This window comes from Debaryomyces hansenii (assembly GCF_000006445.2).
Source record: "Debaryomyces hansenii CBS767 chromosome A complete sequence".
Classification (NCBI taxonomy): domain Eukaryota; kingdom Fungi; phylum Ascomycota; class Pichiomycetes; order Serinales; family Debaryomycetaceae; genus Debaryomyces; species Debaryomyces hansenii.
The window spans coordinates 293422-307927 of record NC_006046.2 but is presented as its reverse complement, the minus strand read 5'-3'; the positions used below and the strand labels follow the sequence as shown (position 1 = coordinate 307927).

Here is a 14506-nt window from a genome sequence, read left to right as displayed (position 1 = left end):
TCGTACTGTAGGCTAATCTGGTGCCAAATGGGTTGATGTCACTTTGTACCACATTACTATATAGTTTAGATCACAAACGGCTGCAAACGGCGCGAACAAATATTGCTAGGCTAAATCATGACGAGAGCCAGCTACAATGATAATATATAGTTCATAGGAAGCGTTGGTGATATCGTAGATGTTTGCTGCAACTTTTTTTTTTGTACTTATTGGACGTCCTTATGAGGCTATTTTGATGTTGGTTAAATTTAAGAAATTGCCGCAAAAATGCGTAAAATGCTTCAATACGTCAAACAAAACTTACTCTAAACTATTTAGAAAATTAGTTAGTATAGGAATTAATTGTAAAACGTAACAGGAATAGTACGGTATATAGGGCAAAATACACATATGCATATAAGGGTACAAAAGGATAGTACAAATATGTGGTCCACAGGAACACAGAAAAGAGTTGCGGCATTGTGTAGTTGCAAAATATTCGCAAAGCCAACATATATACTGTTTTATATATCTCTAGGAATTACATTAAACAATTGTTTTCAGACACCAAATAGCAAGAAACCATATATCATGAACTTTATATTTCTTATCGTTATAATCTATTCTTTGGGAATGGCTTCCACCAAGGAAGTATCCTCTGGTAGGGTAGCATATAAAGGCTACAAGCTGTTATCGTTAAGGGACGAACCGCACCAGATAGACGGTAGGAAAAGTGATTCAGCATACAAAGAGCTCCTGAATATATATCCTCACAGAGAAAGAGCCAAAAATTTTGTGTTCCATGCCCAATCACAAATTAAGGCTAGAAATGTCGAGGACGATGAACCGGTAACTGAGTATCCGTCAGGAACTTGGGATGAGTCGGCCCTGGAAGCAAGTGCCATTGCACCTCCAAGATTTTCGGATACCAGGAAGCCCAATGTCGTATTATACTCGAAGAAATCATGGATCAAGGATTACTTAGCCCTCACAGCCGATGTTGAGGTTGAAGCAACCCAATCTGGGAGCGACCGCAACGAAATTGAAATAGACGTTGATCTACTTATCGAGTATTTAATAACTCAAGGCTTCTCCGAAGAAGATTTGCAATTTTTGAAAACTAACTTAGATTATGGGTTTGATGAAATCGAGAGAGAATTAAGGAAAATTAAAGACAACAATACTAAAAAAAATAAGCACATATCTATTGGAGGAGAGCACGGAAACGACGATAAGGAACATAACGATAAAGACAATAATGATGACAATTCACCAAAGAGCAATTCGAATTCATTAAAGGCATCACTAAAGGTTCTTTGCTTAACATTTATTTTAGTAACATATATAATTTGAACATTTTTATAGGTTATATATTCTTTTTATCTTACACCAGTATTTTCTAAGACATCGACATTGGTCGAACCAAGTCGCCAGAAGATAAGCATTATGACCAGCTGGTACGGACTAAATTCCAATCCTAAGTATTTAATATATTCATCGTGATATGGAACCCAATCTCTCTTACCCTTTGACGATTCGAACTTTGATTTTCTTTTCAATAACCTTTTCAATTCCTCATTAGCATTAACCTCCTCTTTAATTTTTTGAAGATACTTTGGCCTTCTAATTAAGTATTTTGCTGCTCCTCTTGCAATACCTAAATCGTCGTATGCAAATACATCAAGACTATTTAACGTAAAAAGTGCGAACATCTTCGCTGACCACACACCTATTCCCTTTAGTAAAGTCAACTCTTCAATAATTTGATCAACCGTGTTTTCTTTGTAAAACTGAATCTTGGATAAATTCGAATTAGGATCACTAAAAACTTGACTGATGTGTGTAATATAGTTCAGCTTCTGGTTCGATAACCCCGCACTTCTGAGCTCTTCAACGCTTTTTGAAAGAGTCTTCGCTGCCGTTGGCTCGCCATCCTCAAAGAGTGCCCTAAACTTCCCTTCGATCGACTTTGCAGCCATTCCAGATATTTGCTGACTAATAACACTTGATATTAATGCATACCAGTACTTTAATATAATTTCATCATCACTAAGTGACTTTTCACATTCCTTCTTTTTGAAATGTTGGAAGTTTTGGTGTACTACGACTGGGTACAACGACGGGTCTTTCTCAACAACCCAATTCAAGCCTTTCGCAAACTCCGGATCATGGAATTCTAAATATGATGCTGGCAACTTATAATCCGTCGGTATTTCAATATGTCCTAGCAAGTCTTCGAGATGGGGCTTTTTCTTTGGTGACGCTGGAGCCCTACCATTCTTCTTACTAACTTTTGTAGTTTTGACTACCTTCAGTGGCAGACTTAGTCCATGTGATACTTCTGTCTTTACAGTAGTACTTTTAGCTCTTGTAATTGCCATAGTTGCCAACTTAGGGAAAGCTGTAGGGCTGTTAGTCAGCATTGCTGATCTATATATCAAATAGGACCTGCATATAGATAGCATACTAATTAGACCCAATCCTTCCAGAATGTTACTATATTGCCAGAATGAATATCAAGAACCATCCGAGCCCATAGAACAACGAATTCAATAGCAATATACCATATTGTTGTAGCTCTTTCAATTGATCTGTTTAATTGTTCCTGACTTGGTATTGGATATACACAAGCAGAGTAAAAATTAGAATACTGATCTGTTACCGCGCTTAATCCTGAATTACCCAATTGGAATTCAGACATAATAGTTCCGTTGGAACTACAAATTGGTCAAATAATAGTTAGTGAAATTTTTTTGCATTTGCTTTCTTATACTCATAAATCAGAATTAATAATTATAAAAATGTCCCCTCGTCATTTAGTAAGCATCCAGGATTTACTGGTCCAAGAATTAGAGTCTTTAGTTGAACAAGCTACAAATTTCAAAGCACAATATAAATCTAACGAGAATGCTCAAGAAAACCACAATAAGTTATTAGGAAAGGTGATCGCATTATTGTTTTCCAAGAGATCTACCAGAACAAGAATCAGCACAGAAGGAGCAGCAGCATTTTTTGGTGCCCATGCTATGTTTTTGGGTAAGGACGATATTCAGTTAGGTGTTAATGAATCGTTGTACGACACAACCAGAGTCATCTCGTCAATGACATCATGTATTTTTGCCAGGGTTAACAAACACCAGGAAATATTAGATTTGTGCAAGGATTCATCCGTGCCAATAATTAACTCATTGTGTGATAGATATCATCCGTTGCAAGCCATAACTGATATTTTGTCGATAAAGGAATCGTTCAATGGTAACATAAAAGGGTTGAAATTGGCTTGGATAGGAGATGCAAACAACGTTATTAACGATTTGAGCATTGCAGCTTTGAAGCTGGGTATGAATGTGAGCATTGCCATTCCAGGTTCAATAAGCTTTGATTCTCTCATAGCCGATAAAGCTAACCAAATAGCTAAAGAATTGAACGTTAGTTTTGAGATCGTTAATGAACCAGCAAAAGCTTTGAATGGCGCCAATGTCATAGTAACAGATACATGGATATCTATGGGAGAAGAGGCAGAAAAGCAAAACAAATTGAAACAGTTCAATGATTTCCAAATCACTAAGGACCTAATTTCAAGGGGAAATGTGAATTCTGATTGGAGGTTCATGCATTGTTTACCAAGACATCAAGAAGAGGTAGACGACGAGATTTTCTATAGTGATAACTCAATTGTTTTTGAAGAAGCGGAAAACAGATTATATGCTGCAATGGCAGTCATTGATGAATTCGTTGTTGGGAATAAGACTGTATCAAAATAAATCTATAATATTATAATAACTTATATACATGTACATATATTAAAAATGAGCAAAGCACATCATCTTCTCAAATATTACACTATCGTCAAAATTAATAACATCAACTATTGTAGAGCCTTCGATTTCATAGCTTCCATTCTGTAAATCATAACCATGCTTATCAAATAATTGGGTGAGGATTATGTTCGATTGAAACGGTTTAATTTCAGGTTCCATTGTACCTATAGTGATATGAGGATACGTATTTGAACACTTGAGTTCAACAACTTCATGGTTTGCATCAAACGATTTTACAATTGAAGAATCAACACATATCAAGGTATCCTTCGCTATGATTAATTTATTTAATTTAATATCACAATAAAAGTCTAACGTCATAACATCCTTTCCTTCATATTTGCTCAAGATAAATTCTGAGTCGAACTTTTTATTCAAGTTTTCCCAAATATCAATTTGCACTTGATCTTTTTTTGCAGCGCTAGCATGAGATAACGTAACGTGGAACTCATCTTGAACTCTACCAATATTATTTAATTCGGCCCAAGCTGGATTGGACCCTAATTTAGAATCAACAATACTTTTGAATTTCTGCATATCAATTCGAACACCGTAATATACTATGCTCTTCTTTGTCTTTTTCGGTTGGGGAGAACTCGCATCCTTTTTTTTATTCTTTTCAGGCTTCCCAAAAGTCTTCGTGAAATCAGGTTTATAATCTAGCGCCTTCTTGAAACTGTTTTTAATATCAGCGTCCGACGGCATAGCATCAACCAATCCAGGGAATTGTTTCAATTCTTCAATAATAGTCTTCGAATTAAAGAAAGAAGAATCTTCGGAGATCTTCATATTTATAACTAAATCAAATTGGTTATCAGGTTCTTGGTTGATATCCACTCTTTGAAATCTTTTAATGAATCCGTTCATTACTTGATTTGCTAACTTCGCATCTGTGTTGAATTTGATTGATTGATGGTTATCACCTCTTTTACTAATTCTGTCATACGTGACATCGAATAATTCTTGTTTATCTAAAGAAACATCCACGAAATTAATGGCAATGAACCTTAAGCCAATATCTGCCGATAAATACATATCTTTCAAGCTGAGAAACTGGTCAAATAGTTGTTGACGCTCTCTTTTCTGATGGTTATTCCTATCACAAAATACTAAAGATGTTTCAGATCGTGCTAATTCTGTTAAACATTGAACAACTAATTTATTTTTGGTAGAATTATTTGCTATATTATCGTTCTGAACATGAGCCCAATTTGGGAATAAGTTAAGTATTGTTTGGAATACTGTAGTCTTACCACACCCAATTGTGGAAATAGGTATTAACACATACTTGTATGAAGTGGGTTCATCATTTAATGATAATTCTTTGAGCTTGTTATCTAAACTATCATATTCGATTAACTCAATTCCACTTGTTGCATTCAACCCATTTTCTTTCAAAAACAATTGTCTTATTTTAATAATACCAAATCCTTTCAAAAAGTTGTCTTTATAAGATGGTTCGTTAGCAAATAATACCTTAATGAAATCGAGATACTTTAAAGTGATGTATTTATGCTTTTTAACTTTCGCCATAATTGCACTAATAGGTAATTTATTGCTTATTAAACTTTTAGTGACTTCTCTGAATTGTCTGTATAGTAAGTAAGGTTCTTCAAACTTAAACTTGAAGAAAAAATCATCGCCATTCAAGTGACATCTGATAACAAAACCTTCAACTTCACGACTATCGAAAGTGCCCGTTTTTGCTGCTTCTTGTAAGCACTTCCAAAGGTCTTCGAACGAATTCTTTTGAAAGTAGTCGACAGTTTTGAATCCCCATTCAGTAGCAAATGCGTTTACTTTTTGAATTGGATAAGTCTTGAATTTTATGGTATTGAAGTTTAATCCATGCAAATATAAGCCGGAAGCGTCCTTTGAGTATGGCAATACGTGCTCTTCAAACTCATCATTACATAATTCTGTTACTGCGGTAATATTCAAACTATACAACAAAAGCCCCAAGTCTCTTTTTGACTTGTGAATTTTATTTAATTGTTTTTCAATCTCGATTTCACCTTGAATGGCATGGTTCCTAGTTAAGTCATCTCTTTGACCTGTCGAATGTTTCGAACAGACAACAAGGTCACCATTCAGCAAACCTGATATGAATATAATGCACCCATTTTCTTTTAGTGTTAAATCATATGGGCCAGTTGTATTATTCTTCAAGAAGTCGAATTTGGTTTCAGGGACCTCATTGACGTTGAAAAATTTGTCATAACCTCTGACAACGATCTCGTTATTAACTGTGAATAAACCTCTAGCATTACATGGTAATTTCTTATCATTTTTGCTATAATAATCCCATTCGTTAAATTTCCAACTAGTTATTTCACTATCAGTATTGTTGATGATGTTGGTAAATTTCTTACATCTTCCGTATTTTTTTAACAATGTACTTTCTTCCAATTCATTAATAAGATCCTTAACATCGTCTGTTGTATCATGGGCTGGGTCTAGGGGTACAAACATCTTGAGTTGATCTGATATAAACTAGGCAATTAGTAGTTAGACACATCTAGAAAATTTATGAAGAGGTCGTGCTTAGACCATATGGTATACAAGAACACAACAAATGCTATTATCGTGGAGTATACTTCGATCTACAGAAGAACACAAGAGAGGAAACATGTCGTTCAATGTCGATATAGATGAGGCAGACGTTGCGGTCTTGAATCAGAATTTGATTAAGTCGAAAGAATTGTTCACGTCAATTTCTCGATCGTTAAATAAGATCTCGACCAAATCATCAACTGCTTCCATTAAGATTAAGCCTATTTTGAAAGATGTCAACAAATTAAATGATAACAGGAACCAGCTTGATTCGGGGTTGAACTTATTGTCTGAGGTATCGAACTATGCATCAGAAACGTCGAAATATGAAGCGGTTTTGAATAATTCAATTGAGCTAATTGGATTGAAGAAGTTCATTGATACATTGACCAGGTCGAAAGTATTACTAACAGAGATGAAGAGCAATATTAAGAGATTTAAGGGGATTTTAATTAATTTTGAAAATTTGATTGATAAGTCCGAATTGAATTTGGAAAACTACTTTCAAAAGCTGCTCAAGAGTAACGTCATGGGAACGAATAAGATGAACGAAATCATACTTATTTTCCAATACTTCTACAGTTCATCAATGAGTGGTCAGAAAACTATTGATAAAATATTTATGAGAAGTCAATCAATCAAGATGGCGGAAATAATGAGGCCACATGAAGAGCCTACCAAACCAATCAAGAGAAGCTCAAACATTCCTTATGAAAAGGGATCCAATGGAATAAATAGATATAATAATGAGATGATCAAGGCAATTAAAGGAGAGATAGGGTTACTCAATGAGGTTGGAGCCAAGATAAATTTGAACGCTAGTGCAAAGGACATGTTTGTGCTTGATATTGTCCGCAAGGTGGTCAATGAAAGTTATGCTGAAGTAATTGGCAACTTTAATAAAGTTTTTGGACAGTCAAAGATATTGCATAACGATTTACTTATTTTGGAAACAATTGAAAACTTGAATCATTTTGAGAAGTTTTTGAATGTAAGTAATATCGACGTGCGTAGTTTTCCAGCATTCAATGAGAACTATCATCAATTGATTAACATATCTAGTGAAATATTCCGTGAGTTAATAGAATACAGTGAGAATAGAGTGAAATCAGTGGAACGGTTGACGGACTTGAATGCACGGAAGCCGTGGTGGAATTGATTTCCAGAATACGTAAGCTCTCCGAATACAATATTTCACTTTTGAAGTTAATCAGTGGGATGAAACTAGGATCATGGTTGAACCTCAAACCCGCCGTAAGATTTATAAGTGTGTACACATCAGTTATACCCAATCTCAGTGATGACATCGATGAAACGGCACCGGAGCACTTATTATCATGTTTTATAAGTGACTACATTGACTCGATTATTATCAACATCGAAATTGGGTTGAAGGCAGACGTGAGTTTGAAAAAATCGATGCAAGGGTACTACTTAATCAAGAACACCATATTAATTGAGACAATTGTCAACAGGTCACAGCAGTTATTTAACAGCTTGGGCAACCTCGGGATCGAACGGTTAAACCGGTTGAAGAAACGATTCTTGAAGCTCTTCCTTGACGATTGGAACTATGCGTCGTACATTATCATCCGTGACATGACAACAATCACAACCACTAATGCGGTTTCGGGCCACTCGGGATCAGGAATGTCAAGCAAAGAAAAGGAGCAAATCAAGGACTTGTTTAAGAACTTCAACGAGTCGTTTGAAGATGCATTGCGGAATTATGAGAAATACAACATTACCGACGTCAATTTGCGGGCATACCTCTCAGGCGAAATCAAGAAGTTAATTATGAACGCATACTTCAAACTTTACGATAAATATGGAAGCGGCGAATTCACCAAAAACAAGGCCAAATACATTAAATACAACAAACATCAGTTCGAACAAATTCTCAACGAGAAGTTGTGAATGGGTCAACTCCGTACCTTTATGTCTGATCATTTGAAGTCTCCTGATGTCGAAGGCGCAAATCATTACCGCGCAAAATGGTACGTTCCAATATCAATCTGCACCCAAATTTGTAACGAGCAATATCTGGGCAGAGTGTATGAAATGTCTGATAAAAGTTTGAAACGCCATGCAAACTAACATAAGAAGCACACACACAATATACACTAATATGGCACTATTATAGGACAAGCATATATATGTATTGTTACTACACTGCAGTTACATAAAATAGACACCCAATAGAATTGAATGCAAACTGTAGCCTCTCAAAACATGGGGGTCCTTAGGCCCCCACCGATATATCAGAAGATGTACGTCGGTCCGTTCCCGAGACCCCTTAGAAACCGATATCACCGGATGGCTTTTTTTCTACGCTGCCAAGACTTGGCACCACTGACACCACTGCGGTGATCATTAAGCGCAAGTCGATGCATGAAAACCTAAATGGCAACCTAAAGAACATCAAGAATAGTGAAAACGTGTTAAAACCGCGCCCATAAGATCTGAACACCTATACAATTAGACGGAGCGCATCCTTACATACCAATGCATAAGCCCGCGACAAGCCTTCGACAAGCCTGCGACAAGCTTTCAATATCCCCAAAGCCATATTTATGCATTCCCGAGCGAGCCCAGAGTCCAAATACGGCAGGTTCGGTGGTCGGGCATAATTTATAATTCCATGCCCATCATCCATATGACTCCATGCTATGTCATATTCATCTTCCTGATCATCTTTATTTCTCTTAATGCCTTGCCATTTTCCCCAAATGTCTTCATATGTCCTCTTGTTCTATTCTTCTGTCTCCAAGTCCCTGTCGGACCGATATCTAGCCTGCGATCCGACCCCGTACCTTATATGCTATCCGACTCTTGTTTTAGGAACCCATATGGTGTCAATAACAAGACCAGAGCGACAAGAATTATACAGAATCACAGCTCCTAACCCTCGCAACTTGCCCTTCTTAGCCCATAGTTAAGAATTCTATCTGGCGGATTCATGTTGTCAAGCAAGTGGATGGAAATTTTTCTGCATTGTACCAATGCGGAAGTCTTGGCATTTTGACAGATGTCAAAGTTTACGACCCTTTCGTAAGCAAAGCCTCGATAGTTAGCCATAGCACTACAAGTTAACATGATGAAATACGGGTTGATACTAGGGTGATTAACATTCAGTAACCACGCAAATGTACGTTACATATGGGAGACAACGAGGAACCAAAAATTGGCATCAAGTTTGGCCACACGATCGTCAAAGAGCTATACTGTTTTGAAAATGAGTTTTCCAACGCACAAAAAAGGTTCGCAATGCAACCTTGGCATACAGATCGACAAGAATAGATGTGACAAGAATCTGTTTACGGTTATGTACCGGTGCATATACCAAGAGTTGGACAGAAAATACAAGTATTGGCATTTCGTGCTAGTATATATAGGAGGCAAAAGTAGCGCATATGACCTAAATTGATCATTATGTCAGTGTTGAGAAACATGAGTAACGTACAGAATAACAAAGTTAGTTTACCATCGATATCCAATATACTCCGTGAGTCAGGACCGGTGTATCAGCAACCATATGGAGGATCGTACCAAAGGTACGACGTAGGACCTCCACCTCCATTGGAGGCACGTTTTGGGGCCTACGAAGGTGCCAGATTTGGCCCACGCTATGAGATGGGAGCCAGATATGAAACCTTGCCTCGGTATGAAGGGTCACCTAGGTATGCTGTGTCACCCAGATCTGATATTTCGCCTAGATACGATGCTGCAAGGATTCCTGTTTCACCCAGATACGAAACTTCAGCTCCTTATGGGCCTAGATATGAGGGTATGTCTCGCCCCAGCTTCGACATCACCCCTAGATACGGAGCCCCAACTCACGAGAGACATAGAGCAGTGTCTTCTGAGGCATCGTTACCAGTTGCCGGAGTAGTTCCAACGCACTTCAAGTCAGACGAGCCAAAATATGCAGTTAAAACAATGACCAACGCAGGAGTGTGCAAGCGGAAAACGAGAAACAATCTCCCTAAAGAAACCACCTACATCCTCATAAACTGGTTGAATGACCACCTCAATCACCCTTACCCAAATTCGTTCGAGAAGAACCAGTTGATGATAGCAACTGGATTGAACCATCAGCAATTGCTGAACTGGTTCATCAATGCCAGAAGACGCAAAATAAAAATGTTAAAGGAACAAAGGAAATTAAATTCATAAGGTGCCATCGGCGAGTGGACCAGGATGAACAACGATTCAACGCATAGAAGCATATCCAACGAGTCGACGCTGCTGGCAAGTCGACCGGATGGCTTCGCATGAATATTTATTATATTGATTGCATCTACGTATGGGACCAGCATTGCTGGATATTATTATACTTCTTTATATATATTTAATTAACGCTTAATGGGTATATGTTTTCTGTAGTGATCTATATTGCAGGAAGCACGTTGAAAGAACGTTTGTAGTCGTAACGTTAGCGTGTTGCCTTGAAATCTGGGGTTAAATAGTTCTACCAACCTTCATAGATGAAAATATTGAAATTCTATTCGCCACAAATTTTGCCTGTGGATATATAACTTATGTAGTTACTCCATATCAAGATAACTATCTGGGGGATTAGATAGTCCTGGAGGGTGCAAATTGGTAGGTACTAGATTTCTGTTTTAGGTATCAAGGTCGATTTACGCACGATATTTATTTACCTTCTGATTATCTTGATCTACACTTTTTGTTCACACCATCACCATTTTCACCAAAGATGATTTGCACAGCAGATGCTCTTGTAGCTATCAGTGATAGGATCCTCAAATCCATCGATGAGTTGAGTAAAGTGGAGTACAACAAAAAAGGCAGAAAGTATAAATTTGTAAACAACCATTTTCAAAGAGTTAGAGAAGAGGAAAAGCATCTTATTATATACCCCGAAGATTTGTCGGCCAAAATGGGAATAATTCTGTCGTACCACATCTTAAAAAACATCAACGGAGGAATAATCCTTGAGCAATTTCCTGATTTGTGTCTCTCCATCATTGGAGTGGCCAACCAACTTGAGGTCAATAAATGGTTTGAAGAGGAAAATAGTTCAGTGGTCAACTACAAAAATTCCAAATTCGATCCATTAGTGAGTAAGGATGATGCCATTGTGTACTCTGAAGGTGTCACCGATGATCATGTTCGTAGAGGACTTGACATAATGGTGTGCTCCAAATTAAATTTCTTGCACACCGATCACCACATTGGGATCAAATTGGACAGTCATTACATTAGACATTATGTGAGTGAGCATTTCGGACCCGAGGCATTAAATAACCCTGATGTTCTTGTTGCACTCAAGAGTTTCGTCCACTGGGGTAACATCAAGGGAATCTTGTATAAGTTAGACATTCCGAATATAAACATTTCCGACGAGCTTCGGTCAAACTTTGCCAAGTTTCCTGATCCACCAACTGACTTGAAAGACAATGTCTACGACAGATACCCGTCAGGAACTTCATTATATTCGCTAATTCGCAAAGCCATTGATATGCTAGGCGATTATAAATATTCTAAATTGATTCATTACCCTACGGACCCACTCTATGATTTGGATTGGATATTCAATTTATGTAATGATATTGAAAACAATCCTATTAGATACCACCTAAGATCTACAAAGAAGAGTTTATGCATAGATCCCATTAATTTGAACGAATTAACCCAGGAGCATTCGACTCAAATTAAGAATTTATTAGCTTTAATTTCTCTTGTGTTTAATGTCTTCGAAAATACTGGTGGAGAATTCTTATTGCAAAATTCCAAAATCCCTAAATTGGACGATGAATTAATTGAGAAGCACTTGGACTATTATCACGAATTATGTGACGTTAAAGATAAAATTACAGAGTACGAATTAAAAGATTGGGATGCAAATGATATAGTTTTGAGATTACAAAAAAATGAATCCTCAATTTTTAACTCGGTTATGGAAATGAGATTAAAATATATTGATAATTACGAATAGATAGACATAGAAATACACATAGAGACATAATGTTCGAATATATTAAGTCATGGTTCGTTTCACCTCCAGTATCGCCTGTAATAAAGGCTGAAGTTCAAAATTTAATTGATAGTAATAAAATCTTAATTTTCCTGAAGTCATATTGTCCATACTGTGATTCCACCAAAGACTTAATCAAGTCCATAACGTCCGACTTTAAAGTGGTTGAGTTGAATACTTCGGCTAATGGTAGAACGATACAAGATGCTTTACGTGAAATGACAGGACAAAACACTGTTCCAAATATTTTTATCAATAGGAAACATATCGGTGGCAATTCAGATCTCCAGGCTTTACAAGGAGCCGGCAAACTTAAGTCATTAGTTAACTAAATAATAGTTTGCATAGGCTCACATGGTTCGAAAGAGAAGTAACGATTGAATTCGGGACATGTCTGAATGTCTGAATTCATCACATAGATTTTTTAGAATTATAAACTGTATATCCAGTAGCTATTATCTAGTAGTTATGTATATAGTTGGAAATTACTCCAATACAATAATGAACAATAGAAAACCTAAAACCTAAAACCAAGGTAATTTGGTATTATCCTCCCAAACTAAATCTCCAGTTGCTACTAATTTGTCTTCCTTATCATTATTGATTAAAATGGCACTCCTGGAACCATTTTCAATGCCATCTGTACCTTTATACTCTGTAATTAAAAACTGCTTAACATCGTTAGATACCTCAGACTCCCATACTGTAGTCTTAACGAAGTTTCCAAGAATTTTATCGTTTGTAGCATTCATGTGTTCAAGATATAACTTCATCAACTTGATTAATTTGATCGAATATTTCAGATTATCAAATTGTGACATAACAGCTATCTTCAAAATAGTTATTTGATTTTCGTATTTATTTGTTGCTGTATTAAGGTTCCAATCGTAAGTCCACGAAATGAATCCAATCAACTGGCCCAGCTTGTTCTTTATTTTTATTCCGAAATTGGTGGGGTCGATTGCTTGAAACTTCTTAATAAGCTCTTCATATGGTAAAGAGCTGTCGATATCCATTTGACGGTTAAATAATTTGTGACTGATAAATTTGGCTCTCATATGGAACCAGTCGATGAAATCCAGACTAGGGTTAATACTGACTCTGGTCTTACGGTCCATTTTCGTTTTACTTATCATCTCAGTTTCGAACTCTTTATTGTAATCCTCCATCACTTTTTCAAAATCGTGATACTTGATCAACTCGACAACATCCTCGTCTTGTTGCACTATGGCATCGTAATCATCACCAGTCTGAGATAAAGGAAAATTCAACAAGGGGACAGCAAAAGATCTAAATCCATTTCTGGTGTAATATTCTCCAACTTCCGAATATAAAAATGTAAACCCATCAGGCCCAACGTACTGACTTTTGCTCAACTCAACGATCTTGTCAATCATAATTTTGGCCAACCCCTTGCCTCTATGGTCAGCATACGTGAAAACCCCACCTATGCACCCCGACAATATATCTTTCTTGACTACTTTCTCTGTTTCCTTGTCCCAGGTGAACTTCCAAGATTGTCTAATGAGCAATTCTACAGAGCATAATTTGTCTTCTGGGTTTTTGATATCTTGAAGCATGAACACAAGCAACCTATTTCTAGTGGACAGGGTAATCTTGGACTTTCCCAACACATATTCTCTTTCGATGTAATTCTCCGACGATAATTGGCCCTTCCAAGATTGAGAATTCTGAAGTCTTGTGAAATTAACCTTTTCTGGGTCTGTAACGTTAACTAATCTATAGTCATCTCCGGTAATAAACGTCATTTAGCTATCTTACTTTTAGGATGTATATTATATAACTTCTCTATATGATCCCGTATCAGGAAACACTCCTCTATTTATATTCGGTTATAGTCGGTGTCTGTTGATGTTAGAGGAATTTTTTTTTTTGCTTACGGCTATACTCCGCGATGTGGCACTTTGTGCTCCCCAATAAGTTTATTGTGCTGTTTAGGTATGATGCTAAAATACATGGCGTTGATACTGATCAGAACCAGTATAAGGCATTTTGTTTCAGCATAGACTAGCGAAACGTTTCGGAGGTTCTCATATTGAGGGGGATTATGTTTGATCACAATTAATGAGAGTCATACTGGATGCTAAACCGTACTTGTAGCAGATAATAATCATGAACATTCGACAGTCAC

At 36.9% G+C, this 14506-nt stretch overlaps 10 protein-coding genes across 10 annotated transcripts; 5 read left to right on the top strand and 5 right to left on the bottom strand. All coding sequences in view use genetic code 12, as the record gives it.

Moving 5' to 3' along the window:
* Positions 1-390: 390 nt before the first annotated feature.
* DEHA2D03586g (DEHA2D03586p) lies at positions 391-1332 on the top strand (the record flags this gene model as incomplete). The annotated part of the gene is made up of 1 exon (XM_458624.1): positions 391-1332. The coding sequence occupies one exon, from the start codon at positions 391-393 to the stop codon at positions 1330-1332; it is 942 nt and encodes a 313-aa protein (XP_458624.2).
* A 26-nt stretch (positions 1333-1358) lies between these two features.
* Positions 1359-2444, bottom strand: DEHA2D03564g (DEHA2D03564p; the record flags this gene model as incomplete). Its single annotated transcript, XM_458623.2, has 1 exon — positions 1359-2444. The coding sequence occupies one exon, from the start codon at positions 2442-2444 to the stop codon at positions 1359-1361; it is 1086 nt and encodes a 361-aa protein (XP_458623.2).
* Positions 2445-2449: 5 nt separating this feature from the next.
* Positions 2450-2680, bottom strand: DEHA2D03542g (DEHA2D03542p; the record flags this gene model as incomplete). The annotated part of the gene is made up of 1 exon (XM_458622.1): positions 2450-2680. One exon carries the CDS (start codon positions 2678-2680, stop codon positions 2450-2452), a length of 231 nt encoding a protein of 76 aa, XP_458622.1.
* A 100-nt stretch (positions 2681-2780) lies between these two features.
* DEHA2D03520g (DEHA2D03520p) lies at positions 2781-3743 on the top strand (the record flags this gene model as incomplete). The annotated part of the gene is made up of 1 exon (XM_458621.1): positions 2781-3743. The coding sequence occupies one exon, from the start codon at positions 2781-2783 to the stop codon at positions 3741-3743; it is 963 nt and encodes a 320-aa protein (XP_458621.2).
* Positions 3744-3782: 39 nt separating this feature from the next.
* DEHA2D03498g (DEHA2D03498p) lies at positions 3783-6272 on the bottom strand (the record flags this gene model as incomplete). Its single annotated transcript, XM_458620.1, has 1 exon — positions 3783-6272. The coding sequence occupies one exon, from the start codon at positions 6270-6272 to the stop codon at positions 3783-3785; it is 2490 nt and encodes an 829-aa protein (XP_458620.2).
* A 2551-nt stretch (positions 6273-8823) lies between these two features.
* DEHA2D03476g (DEHA2D03476p) lies at positions 8824-9009 on the bottom strand (the record flags this gene model as incomplete). Its single annotated transcript, XM_002770210.1, has 1 exon — positions 8824-9009. The coding sequence occupies one exon, from the start codon at positions 9007-9009 to the stop codon at positions 8824-8826; it is 186 nt and encodes a 61-aa protein (XP_002770256.1).
* Positions 9010-9785: 776 nt separating this feature from the next.
* DEHA2D03454g (DEHA2D03454p) lies at positions 9786-10529 on the top strand (the record flags this gene model as incomplete). Its single annotated transcript, XM_002770209.1, has 1 exon — positions 9786-10529. The coding sequence occupies one exon, from the start codon at positions 9786-9788 to the stop codon at positions 10527-10529; it is 744 nt and encodes a 247-aa protein (XP_002770255.1).
* Positions 10530-11073: 544 nt separating this feature from the next.
* DEHA2D03432g (DEHA2D03432p) lies at positions 11074-12315 on the top strand (the record flags this gene model as incomplete). The annotated part of the gene is made up of 1 exon (XM_002770208.1): positions 11074-12315. One exon carries the CDS (start codon positions 11074-11076, stop codon positions 12313-12315), a length of 1242 nt encoding a protein of 413 aa, XP_002770254.1.
* Positions 12316-12344: 29 nt separating this feature from the next.
* DEHA2D03410g (DEHA2D03410p) lies at positions 12345-12686 on the top strand (the record flags this gene model as incomplete). Its single annotated transcript, XM_458616.1, has 1 exon — positions 12345-12686. The coding sequence occupies one exon, from the start codon at positions 12345-12347 to the stop codon at positions 12684-12686; it is 342 nt and encodes a 113-aa protein (XP_458616.2).
* Positions 12687-12878: 192 nt separating this feature from the next.
* On the bottom strand, positions 12879-14123 carry DEHA2D03388g (DEHA2D03388p; the record flags this gene model as incomplete). Its single annotated transcript, XM_458615.1, has 1 exon — positions 12879-14123. One exon carries the CDS (start codon positions 14121-14123, stop codon positions 12879-12881), a length of 1245 nt encoding a protein of 414 aa, XP_458615.2.
* Positions 14124-14506: the final 383 nt, after the last annotated feature.